General features: G+C 40.6%; 1 protein-coding gene and 1 long non-coding RNA gene across 5 annotated transcripts in view; one reads left to right on the plus strand and one right to left on the minus strand.

Moving 5' to 3' along the window:
* The window catches only part of LOC123379156, a 107418-nt gene extending 104497 nt beyond the window's left edge, over positions 1-2921 (plus strand). Inside the window, exon 3 of the long non-coding RNA XR_006583228.1 lies at positions 474-2921. This is a non-coding gene — a long non-coding RNA (uncharacterized LOC123379156). The remainder of the gene's footprint in view (positions 1-473) is intronic.
* Positions 1-13469, minus strand: part of ACVR1 (activin A receptor type 1) — a 140390-nt gene that overhangs the window by 17978 nt on the left and 108943 nt on the right. For all 4 annotated transcript variants that reach the window (XM_023259334.2, XM_019838131.3, XM_019838129.3 and 1 more), the window contains exon 8: positions 10432-10629. In XM_023259334.2, the coding sequence (XP_023115102.1) occupies positions 10432-10629 (198 nt within the window). The remainder of the gene's footprint in view (positions 1-10431; positions 10630-13469) is intronic.

Genomic DNA, 13469 nt, shown 5'->3' on the forward strand with positions numbered 1-13469 from the left:
AACAGGAGCATAGGAAACAGTAGTCGAGGAAGGATGAACTGAGCCAGGCCCTGCTTTCCTATGAAAGGTGGCTGGCGTGACTCGAAGGGCAAGAAAGGAACCAGAAATTATTCATAACCTACTCCCCCACAACCCTTGGCATATGTATCTGATTTATACGCTAATTTTTCCCCCCTGGGCATATGCCTATTTGGAACTTTTCTATTCTGTGGGGCAAATATATCTTTACCAACCAATATCCCTACCATTCATTTGTTGCACGGTTCTGAGTAAACCCCTTAATTGCCATGCCTTGGTTCCAACACCTTCACACATCACAAAGCTGATACACAGACCAAGAAGAATGTCCTAGACAGTGCTCCAAAAAGCATGAAATGCCACAGTTGCATTTAAACCACCCTCTGGAAAGAAAGCCGCCTTTGTGATCCTCCCCACCAAAGCCTTAGTGAACCATTTTGTTCCCCCTTTGACAGCTGTCTCTGGGACCTACAGGTATCTGTGCTTGGAAGCCTCCCCTGCTAGCCATCCACCATATCGCATCAGCTCCTGCAAAAGCCTTGGGAGAAAAACTGTGGGAAAAGCTCATTATGTCTCCATGGGATCCTGCTCATGGGCCACCACAGTGCTCCTTCACCCATCTGGGTGTCAGCCACACCGCAGTGGCTTGCAGTTTTAGCACCAGGGCACCTTTAGGTTCCCCACGGTGCTTCCTTTTGCCCAGGATACCGATTGTTATCACCATCAAATTTTCTCATTCCCACCTACATGTCTGCCCAGACTAGTACAACTGACTAGCTCCTATTCATCTCGCTTATGACTCAGTTCATGCTTTCTATCTTCCAAGAAGACCTTCCCACCTTGCTACCACAATCCCAGAACAATTCAGCGTCCTCCCTATACTCAATCACCTCCATGTATACCTCAACCATAGTGGCTTAATCTATTAAAGAAATATTAAAATCATACATATTTTTTTTTTGTTCCACTGCTTCCCAGAGCCTAAAAAAGTACCTCGTGTATTATACACACTGCATACATATTACTTGAGTGAATGTTGGTTATATATCCATGGTCCTTTATCCAAAACCCTTGAGGTTAGTTGTGTTTGCAGAATTTGGAATTTTTTACATTTTAAAGGTAAGAGGCACACACCATATTTATGTGACACACTAGCAGAGTCGGAGGGATACCCCACATCAAACACATTTCTGTAGTGAAATATACAAATAGTCCCACTTAATGGGATACATAAAGGCTATAAATAGACTCATGTCAATTAAGGTCAAGTCTGCTAAATGAATTCACCCCATAATCCCTAATGGACCTGGCTGTACTCTGAAAAATCTGAAGGTAAGGTGAAGAGACACCGTGGGATATTAGAATCATGTAGATTACATCACAGTCCTCCTTTCCTTTAGAAGAAAACACTGAGGACCACACAGGAAAACTACTTGTCCAAGTTCACAGGTAATTAATGGCAAAGCTAAGCTAACATCCAATGCCCTGTTTATATTCTAGAATTCCTCCCAACAAGCCAACAATGACATAATAAAATATGCTTCTCTGCATTAATCTCCTGTCACAGTATGCTCACTTCACTATCTCTCTTCACTGTTCTCCAACTTGGGTAGTCACAACTGAAATCCAGATAACAGGTGAAGAGAACCTAGTCCCTTGCACCTGCATCCACATGGACAGCTCCTGTTAACTCCTACAAAAATTCTGAAATCTTTCAAAGACTAGAACTTTAAAACTGAGGCCATTTTAATAAAAATTAGAATGGTTGGCCTTTGGCTTCTGAGAGAACTATAAGCTAATACAGCATTTCCTTCAAGAGTGGCACGTGAGAAAATGGGAAGTGGTTCATGGACAAAACTGATCTTCACAGCCAATAAGACAAGGATATGCACTCTTGCCTCTTTTACTCAGCATACTACTGAAAAGTCCTAACCATAACAAGAAAAAGAGAAAAAAAGGCATCCAAAATGGTGAGAAAGTAGTAACATTGTCACTCATTTTAGATGACATACCACTATATATAGAAAGCCCTAGACTCCACCAAAAAAAAAAGCCATCAGAATAAATGAATTCAGTAAAGTTGGATACAGAATTAATACACAGAAATCTGCATTTCTCTACACTAATATAAACAATCCCATTTACCATTGCATCAAAAAGAATAAAATACCTAGGAATAAACTTCCCCAAGGAGATGAAAGACTAGTACTCTGAAAACTCTGTTTTATACACTAACCAAAGGAATTGAAGATGACACAAATGGAAAGATATACCACAGACTGGAATAATTAATACCGTTAACATGTCTGTACTACCCAAAGCAATCTGGAGATTCAATACAATCCCCAGCAAAATAACAATGGCATTTTTCATAAAACTAGAATAATCCCAAGTTCTGTGTGGAACCACAAAACACTCCAAAGAGCCAAAGCAATCGTGAGCGCGAAAAATGGAGGTATCACATTCCCAGATTTCAAGACCCACTACAAAGCTGTAATAATGAAAACGGTATGGCACCAGTAAAGAACAGACACAGTGATAAATGAAAGAGAATAGACAGCCAGAAAAAACCCACATATATGGTCAATTGATCAATGACAAAGCAGGCAAGAATATACCATGGGAAAAAGACATTCTCTTCAATGAATGGTGCTGGGAAAACTGGTCCACTTTCTCACACCATACATAAAAATAAACAAAATGGATTAAAGATCTAAAAGTGAGACCGGAAACCATAAAACTCCTAGAAGTACCATCAGCAGTAATCTCTTGGGTATCGGCCATAACAACATTTTTCTAGATCTGTCTCCTCAGGCAACAAAAACAAAAGGAAAAATAAACCACTGAGATGATTCCAAAATTAAAAGCTTTGCACGGTGAAGGAAACCAACAAAATGAAAAGGGAATTCAGTGAATGGGAAAAAATATTTCACATGATACATCCAATAAAGGGTTAATATCCAAAATATAAAGAACTTAGACAATACCCCCCAAAAAAATTGAATAAAAATGGGCAGAATACCTGAATAGATTTTTCCAAGGACACCCAGATGGCTAACAGACACATGAAAAAATGCTCAACATCCCTCATCATCAGGGAAATACAAATCAAAACCACGATGAGGTATCTCCTGACACGTGTCAGAAGGGCTAGTGTCAGAAACACATGAAATAAACAGGTGCTGTGAAGGACGTAGAGCAAAACTCTCGTGCACAGTTGGTAGAAATCTAAATTGGTGCAACCACTGTGGAAACCAGTATGGATGTTCCTCAAAAAAATTTGAAAGAGAAATACCATCCAGTTGAGTAATCCCACTACTGGGTACTTACCCCAAGAAAATGAAAATACTAATTCAAAACCATCTATACACACCGATACCTATTGCAGCATTATTTACAATAGTCAAGATATGCAAGCAATCCACATGTCCGTTGACAGAGGGATGGGTAAGGACTCTATGTATGTGTTTGAAGTATTCCTGTTAGGAATGAGAAGTGGGACAACAGACATAGTGGAAATACCTTTTTGATGCTCGGAAAACAGTTCACAGAAAGGCATTCTGTGCACATACATAGGTACACAAGGAAATATTACTCGGCTATAAAAAAAATGAGATTTCACCATTTGCAACAAAATGGATGCCTTAGAGGGTACTACGCTATGAAGTGAGTCAGACAGAAAGAGACAAATACCAGATGAATTTATCTACCATGGAATCTAAAAAAAACCAAACGAATGAACAAACAAAAAGCAGAAACAGACCCATAAATACAGGGAACAAATTGATGGGTACTGTAGGGGAAGGGGGTGAGGCAAAATGGGTGAAAAGGAGGTAACAGTTTCTAGTTACAGAATAAGTCACAGGAATGGAAAGTACAGCATTGGGAATACAGTCAGTGGTATTGTTATGGTGCTGTATGGTGACAGAGTTGCTACAATTATGTGAGCACAACATACAGACTTGACTCACTATGTTGTATACCTGCACCTAATGTAACATTGTGTATCAGCTAGACCTCAAAAGACTAAGTTTGAAAAACTCCAATGAAAAGAAAAAGATTAAAAAAATGGTAAAGGTACCATTTTGGTATGGAAAAAAGCATGAAGTAATACGTGTATAAATTAGTGTCACCGGAAAGAATGCCTTTCCGTGAACTCTGTTTTCCAAGATTCAAAAAGGTATTTCTAAGATGTGTGTCGTCTCACTTATTCCTAACGGGAGGACTTCAAACATTTTTTGTGCCATGGCCCCCATCAAACATTACTAGCAGATAAATGGATGAGGCTGCTGAATTAGAGGTGCCGACAGTGTAGGGGGTTCTGGTCCCCGTGGGCCCCGTCCCCCTGCCGGAGGTTTAAGAGAATCAGTACCTCTGGCATTTCTGTAACCTAACACCGCATACTCACTGGGAAGCCCTGCCTTACCCCACAGCCAAGTACTCCTTTCTGAAACAGGAAGCGGGTTGGAAGAACAGCTCTGTTCCCTGCTAAGTAGAGTATACACGTGGCAGGTCCATGCCTCCTCCCGTACTGCAATCCACAGGCATATGGGACCATGCACGTCACTCAAGTCAAGACTGACTCTGTTCTCAGAGATCTGTGTTAGAATTCTAAAAGTAACTGCTATCTTGGGGATTCTTATCAACGTAACATAGCAAATGGTTTGTAGGTTACTGTGTAGTGAGGCCCTACTAGCAATATACATTAACGTCACAGTTAGTTGTCAGAGGAGGGGGACAAAAAGTGTCGGTGAGCTACAGAGCCCTGCTCTAAGCTAGAACTTAGAGGGCTTAGATCTGGCACAGTGTTAAAACCTAAAGAGACCAGTTCCACAGAAGGTCCAAATAGTTGGCACTACAGGGGTCTCCTATGAGGTGAAGAATGTATTGTTCACTGAATGCTGGGGCTGTTACAAGGTTTAACACACTGTTACTTGAACCAATGAAGTTCTGCCTGACTCAGGTTATTTTGTCATGAGGGCATGATTGCCGTCCTCTGGATCTCTACACCAGGGACGTGAAATTCTAGGAATCAGTGGGAAAATACCCTTCCTTCCCACTCCACCTCCGTATGCCTGTCCCCAGCCACTTTTAATTAAAGGCTCAACCAAACAAAACACCTGAAAGAAATGAATGAATATTCAAAAAATTTCCTAATATGATTATTCTTCCCTTTGTTCAAAACTTAATATACCCTAGTGAGATGAAATCATGAAATATAGTGGATATTAACTTGCTAAAGAAAATATAAGTTGTCATGGCTTTCATATACAAGTGCACTGTGCTTAGGAACAGAAGCCCAAGGATTATTTAGAATAAATTTGTTTTTGACACACGTACTTGGTAAAACCCATTCTAACAAATATTTCCTAGTCTTCACCCCATTAAAAGATGCAGCCGGGCCAGCAAGGATTTTTTTTATGAGATACATTTTAACACTGGAGTCCATCGCAAAATAAAGCCAGTAATGGTGAAACAAGAGTGTGTCCACCCAGCACTCTCATGGGAAGTGAAGAGAAAAACAAATGTAATATCTGAGTGAAGGATTAACATACAGAGAGGTGAGGGAAGGCCAACTGAGGTCCACAAGCACACCATTGTCCTCTGACACTCATTTTTTTTAAAAATTTTTTTTAACGTTTATTTTTGAGACAGAGAGAGACAGAGCATGAATGGAGGAGGGTCAGAGAGAGGGAGACACAGAATCTGAAACAGGCTCCAGGCTCTGAGCTGTCAGCGTAGAGCCCGACACGGGGCTCAAACTCACGGACCGCGAGATCATGACCTGAGCTGAAGTCGGCCGCTTAACCGACTGAGCCACCCAGGCGCCCCCCGACACTCATTTTCAATGGAACAGTACATACCCATGGCCCCATCACCGAACACTCACTACGTGCCAGAGACACACGAGATGCTTTACATACATTGTCTCAGTTCATCATCAGAGCTTTTTAAAGTGAATATTATCATCACCAATATTTTTTGGATGATGAAACTGATGTAAGTGATCAAGTCGGAGAGTATGATTTCACAGCCTGAAATGTTAAGGATGACATCGCACCGCCTTGGGAGGGCCCAAGGGCAGTGGCACACAAAGGGCACCACTCGATAGCTTCTAGGAGCAGTGCTCTGGCCCCAAGGAAAGCCACAGCAAGGGAAGACAGAAATGTGTCACAACAAGATGTTCAGCACCCAAACACAATAAAGGAACAGTATCTATCCTATCTTCGGAATGTGTCTGCCTCTCCAATCTGGGTATAGTGCCTTTTCAAAATTGCTAGTGTATTGACGATAGTGAAGTGTGCCTGTCACCTAAACGACAAACTTATATGACATTAAATCTCAATGAAAACTGTTAAAATATGTAACAGTAGACTGTGAGCTGCATGGAGGTGAACAGAGGCTCATTCTGCCCAGATGACACTACAAAAATATGCTGGAGGATGGGTGATGGAGATGATCTTATTTGGTTTTGAAATCCATGAGCAGGTGATCACAGTACGAGAACAACACAACTATGGGGTTTCTTCTGCATACAGAGATACAAACAAGGCAGAACACTGAAAGCTGATGCTCCAGGGAAAGGGCTTCTATCCTGGAGAGGTAACACGCTACTGGGGGATGCTTCGAAGGGGCTACTAAAGGTCTTCTATCAGACCAAAGCTAAATGTCACAAGTTGACAGTGATGATGTACCCATTTACCTATGCAACCCCCCTGTAAGGTGCTGTCCTCACACCACACTGAACTCAGGTAACCAGACACAAATGTATCCGCAGAACTATCAAAAGAAGAAAAGAAGAATACTGCCAGAATACTCTCAGAGAAGTAGCAAAAAATCTAGAAAGGCCAGGGTCTATATACAAGACTCTTAAAGAAATGAACCCCTCTTAAGCATGCAAGAGAGAGCAAGTATCTACATCAGAAACAAGTCATGGGTATCCTGCTGGGACAGACTGTCCACATTCTGGAGGCAGTCTGTTTCCCGGCCCGGGAAGACTGACTGATTCCATGTTCACAGGAGATCTCAAGACTATGGCCCCTGACCCAACAGTAATGTGGGGATCACCTGCAGCCCTGTTGGAAAGGGAAGCTCTCTGTCCAACCCTAGACCTCCTAAATCAGAAACTCTGGGGCGGGGCATTCTGTGTTTCTAGAAAAATCTGACACACACTCATTTTAAAGAACTACTGATCCAGGCCAACCCCTGCCTTACATTGATACAGAAAATTCACACAGGACAGATGAGAAAACCATTTTCCTTCCTACCAATTCCAAATTCAGTGTCAATCTAAACATAAGAAGTAAATTCCAAAAGACACTACTGAGAAGTTTTCAGATGTGCAAATGGACTTAATTCTCATTTCCTGTACAGAAACAGCATGAAGCTTATTATTAGCAGCAAATAAATGTAACATTCCAATGAAAATACAAAATGCAACATATTTTTATACTCATGGTTCACTTGAGGATCATACTGCTCCAGGAGAACTATCTGGTCATCAATTTTTATCATGGGCTCGGAAACTCAAAGGATGCATAATTATAATGACCTTCCTAAGATAAGATATTCATATATTTAAATGAGGTACGTTTTATATGCAATAATTTCAAAAATATATATTCTTTTAATGACAGCTCCTAAAGCTGGCAAGAACGTGAAATAGGTACATCACACCCTGGGGTGAGTGAGATATTGTAAATTAGTACAACTCTTATGAAAAGCAATTTGGCATATGTATCAAGCCATAAAAACCTCCATACTCTGACCTATTAGGTCTACTTGTTTTCGGATTAAGAATTAATTCCCCAAGTGAAAAAGTTGTATGAACTAGTATGCCCCAGGTAGAGGAGACGGGATGTCTAAAATATGAAAGTGGCCACTAAAATATCACGTGACCACTTAAAACCAGACTAACGTTAAAGGCACACTCAAATGAAAAAAGATGATACAGAACTGTATATATACTATGATTACAATGGAGTCAGAAACATACACGTGGGTGCACAGAGAAGTGGAAAGGCATATAGATGTTCGAACTAAGGGCAGATTTTCTCTTTCTGTTTTGGTGTAGTAATAACTAAAATATTAATAATAAACCCGAAAGTGTTCAATCCCACATGCAAACCTACTCTGAGTTCAGATAAGGTGATTTCCATGTGTGCATGAGTGCGTGCACATGTGAACACTCATGGGAAAAGGGGGACTAAAAAGAGACAGGAAAATATCAAATTAGTCACTGCCAAGGGACACTGATTTAAAATGAGACACAACATACCCTTACCTCCTCCAAAAACTCAAACCACAACACAGAAGAGAAGCTCGACTCACCAGAATTTTAGGAACTTGAGAACCACCTAAATGATGACATAAGAGGAAATCAATCAAAAAAACCCACCAAAATAGTCTTTCTCTCCTCATGATTTTTTTCCCCAAAATAATGTTAAACAGATGATGCAAACTACCATTTGTTGAGCTAAATTTTAAACTGATGATTCTAATTTCAAATGGACTCCTATTAAGCTTCTAAGAGCCACTTGGGTTTATGCCTGTAACACAGGGAACACGTTTGCAACAAGAATTCTTACAAAGCCCAAACCCCACGTCTCTGCCAAGTTCGGCTTTCGTCATGCAGGCTTGCTTGGTGCTGCTCCAGCACACCCACCGCCGGACTGCCACCGTCCTAGCCTTGGGATATTCGTTTCTGCTTAATTTGGGGCAGGTTCCCTGTTGCATGGTTCATTATGATGCCAATCCGTCTCTAAGTTGTTTGATAAAATAAACTAATTACAATTAGATTTTCAGTTCCAAGATGCTCAAAGATTATTGGTGAGGGGGTAGGCAAATGAAGCCGATGTGCAATTCCAGGCAAAGTTCAGAACTTCATAAATCAGCAAAACAATCTCCCTGTTGCAGATAATTCTCAAGGCACTTGAATGGCACAAAATGCAAGTCAGTAAGCTCCCAATGATTGAGAAACAATTACCAAGAAAATGTTCATGGCTCCATCAGAACTAAGAAAAGAAAAAACTAAAAGAACTGTCCGGTTACGATGCATGTATGTTTATGTTTAATCTGAAACATTGCTTTTAACAAATTCCCTAAGGGTATCAAAGCCAGACAGGCTTTGCTGTTAGAGAAAAAAAAGAAAAAAGAAAAAAGGAAAAGCGGCAGCTTCAGCAGCTACCGTGAAGGCATGCCAGTTTTAATTATTGCACACGAAAGCTATGTTAAATTACCCCGATTCAACTTTCCTCAAAGAACTTCCTATTCTCTGGTTATGTTGTTCAGGAAAATTATGATTGCCCCAAGAATCTCAGTCCTTGAGAGTTCGCACATTATTTAATACTTCAAACCCAGGATTCCAGCAGGTGCTAGGAGGGGAAAGTATCTTTTGAAAATGAGTATTCATCTAAATATATGCCATTTTCCTGTTTTTCTGCAACAATTTCAGACATGTCCTCTGAAATAAGACTTCCAGTTCAGAAGAAGAAGTTTATTTAGGTGAGTCAAGAGAGCTCGCTATAATAACCACTTTGTGGGTAGCTGGGGCGTGTGCAATTTGGAACAGTATACTTAGTTCTTTCAGAATACAATGTACTTCTAGTAAAGTTCAACAACGTACTTGTGGCTACTGGGGACACGCGAAAGACAAGAGTAAGTAAGACTTCATTGTATGAGTCACAGGTTAAAAATGATTGACCTATGCTTCTCTCACTGCTATGACAACACCATTTCAGAAAACGTACTTCTAAGAGGCCCAGCATTAACCACCTGTTCAGGACTTCCTGAATTCAAACCTCATTAATTAAGAAGGTACAGACTGCTTCTCACAAAGAAGTGAATTCTGAGTGTGCAACCTGAGCGTTATTTTCTCAATAATCCAACTTTAGGAAGTAAAAATATCTAACCTAGCAGGATTCACACTTCGATTTACTCAAGCATTCTTTCATGTTAAACCTCACTTGTGAGAAGAGAAGAGGAGGAGGGAGGGTGGGAAGAAAGGGAGACTAGGAAGATGGAGAAAGGAAAGAATGAAATATGGACCAATCAAAAGAAAAGCTGAAGAACAGTCTTTTCCAGAAATATTCTTTTTTTTTTAAGAGACAGGAAGCATTTATTGGGGGCTTATACTTGAGGCACTGGGGAGGCAGCGCTAGGAGCAGATGTCCCAGCCCAAAATATTCTTCTTTTTCAACCATCATTTCCTCTTGTGTAGCTAAAATATAATGCCATTACATTCCACCTACTAGCCATAAATCAAATATAGATGCTGATAGCCTGATGTATGATTCAAGGAATAAGTATGATTCATGGTGCATTGTGGACTTAAATATTTCCTTTGCCCTTTTAAAGATCGTAGAATCAAGACGACTTGGAAAAGGACATTACTACATGCGATCAGATACTTACCATTGCTCACCATACGTCTGGCCACCTCCCACAAGACAAGTCCAAAGGCCCAAATATCAACTCTCTTGTAAGAATCAAAACAATCCACCTGAATGGTTTCATCTAGAACTTCAGGGGCCATGTAGCGTTTGGTGCCCACACGGGGGTTGTTCCCCACATCGAGCTGATTGGTACTCTGGGAATGCATGACTGCCAGGCCTAAAGGGAAGAAGACAACAGGGCAGGTCAGTTCACTACCTTTCCCACAGAGGGTTGATGAAGGCCTTTCAAACCAACCCCAATCAGAAGCGCCCTCTCATGGTAATCGTGGTCACTGCTGCACTACACCCAGAGCAATCTGGAATACTGTTGTGATGACACCTGTCACCAACAGAAGAAAGAACTAATGCCAGAAACATTCTGACACTATTAAGTTAACACATGAACCCCTGAGACAAAAAGAATTGGGGGAATAATAAACTGAAGCACCGAAGCACTGTGAGGCCAGTGTTTGAAGTCCACAGGAAAACAGGCTCACACGTTAAGTGGGAATCTCCAAGTGTCTTACCAGAAGGAAATTAAGTTCTCCTGCTCCGCCACAGCTCCCAACTGTGTGCAAACACAAATTTCCAACAGTGTGAGGCAGCGAATCTGCGGTAACGTATCACTACTTAAAGGGCAGACTCCATCCCTTGAGGAAGGGATGCTCATTTGAGACTTAGCAACGCTGACCAAGCCCACAGGCTTTTCTCTAAAGTCATGCGTACAGACAGCATTAAACTGCCCTCAATTCAAAGCCCAGCTCTCCTGTTAAATGGGTTTGAAGCCCTTTCTTAAACCATCCCTCATTTCAGAATTCCTCAATCAGAGTGACCTGGCATTCCACACAGACCAGGAGGGTTAGGCAGATACATGCATGATTCATTGTGAGGATAAAATTACTTTTTGATATCCATGCTGACCAACTGAAAATAATTCCTTTAACACACAACGAAAAGTGCCACATTGGAACAAGCAGCCTGTGTAAACCTTTGCAACCCAAGGATCCTTTGGGGATCCCTCAGGCCATCTAGGAACACTTCTGCTCCTGCTCTGTGGCTCGGAGTGTGTGGGATGATGACTCCTTATCATGCCACAGGGATGGCACCTGTTATCTCTCCCTGAAAAATTACTAGAGACATCAGCGATTGCATTCACTAAATCAGACCAGTTCCTCTTTCCCTGCCTTTTATAATCAACCCCAAGATTCTGTGGCCACTGTCTCCCAAAACATATATACCTCTTTACTGTTTCCAGAACCAAGGAGTCAAAATAACAGAATATAAAAAGGAGCAGTTTAAATAGATCATGGCAGTACTAACTGTGGTGGTTTAAAAATATGTCCTCAAGTTCTTTGAGACTTTTCCTTTCAAGAGGTGAAGTTCAACTCCCTCTGCCTTGAGGGTAGGCTGTGCTATCAAACAGAACCTGGCAGAAATGAGTGTATATCTTCAAGGTTAGGACATATAAGGCATCATGGCTTCCTCTCTGCTCGCTATCAGTTCTCTTGTGTTATGAGGCCACTCACACAACCCTGTGGAGAGGTCCCCGTGACAAGGAACTGAGGCCTCCCACCAATAGTCATGTGAGTGGAGCCATCCTGGAAGTTCCTCCAGCCCTCATCAAGCCTTCAGGTGCCTGGAGCTCTAATCGGCAGCTTGACTGGAACCCCCACCAGATCCTGAGCCAGAACCGTAGAGCTAAGTCATCCCAAGATTGCTGACCCTTAGATGACTATGTGAGATAACAAATTTGTTATTTTATGCTGCTAAGTTTTAGAGATAGTTTGTTACCCAGTAATAGATAATTATCACACTACTTAAAGAGACAAAATATCCAAATGCAATGTGTGAACCTTGCCTGATTTCTTGTTTGAAAAAAACAGAAAAATCTGAAAATGGACATTAAATGATATTACTGAATTATCAATAATTTTAGGTTTGATAAAATGATCATGCAGATATATTTTGGTATTTTTAAGAGATGCATTTTGAAATATTTAGAAGTGTTGTGATGTCTGCAACTTATTTTCAAATGTATCAGCAAAGATACACGTTCAGCTACATATAGAGAAAGCAAATATGGCAAAATTTTAACAACTGCTGAATCTCAGTGCTGTGGGTATGAATGATCTTTATACTTACTATTCCCTCAGCCTTTCTGTATGTTTGAATTTTTTATAATAAAAAGTTAGAAAAATAAATACAATACTGAAATAAATACAATACTGAAATAAATACTGAAATAAATACAATACAGAAGACAGCTCGTCCTGTAAGATCATCATTTGTTTAATTTTTCACTTTATACCCAGAAATTAAGGATCACTCATTAGAAATCATGTTCTATTATTGAAACTGCAAAAATTTCAAAAAAAAATGAAAAAAAAATGAAATTTTTGCAGTTTCAATAATAGAACATGATTTCTAATGAGTGATCCTTAATTTCTGGGTATAAAGTGAAAAATTAAACAAATGATGATCTTACAGGACGAGCTGTCTTGTGTTCAAAGGATCTACTCCCTGAATAATAAACACCTTAACACAGATTTTTCTACAAATCCGCGTATCTAACTGGAAGGCTACAGGCCAAAAGAAAGACAGATGAATCACGAATTACTTGGACTTACGGAAAAACACCTCTGACTCCCTATCAAGTCCCATAACCAAAGCCAACAGCCTCCTCAATTTTCCATCTCCCCTAGACCACTGGACTATAACAGCAACCACCCTCTGAATGCTTATCATTTGCAACGCAAGTATTGTAACTTCTGAATCTTGTAAGAATCATGTGAGGTAGGCATAAGTGATTTTTAGTAACATGAGTAATAGTTGAACGCAGCGTTATGAACATTTGAAACAGTACAGAAGTACAGTGCACAGTGTCAAACGCTAAAGTGTTCCTTGCTAAGCCCCTTACCCTAACATCGAAAATAAGTGGTCGTGTACTTCGGGCAGGTAAATAGATTAAAACACCCGCACAGATATATGGGGTGAATAACTGGGAAAATCGGGATTCCA

The sequence above is a fragment of the Felis catus genome, chromosome C1, assembly GCF_018350175.1.
Source record: "Felis catus isolate Fca126 chromosome C1, F.catus_Fca126_mat1.0, whole genome shotgun sequence".
NCBI classification, from domain to species: Eukaryota; Metazoa; Chordata; class Mammalia; order Carnivora; family Felidae; genus Felis; species Felis catus.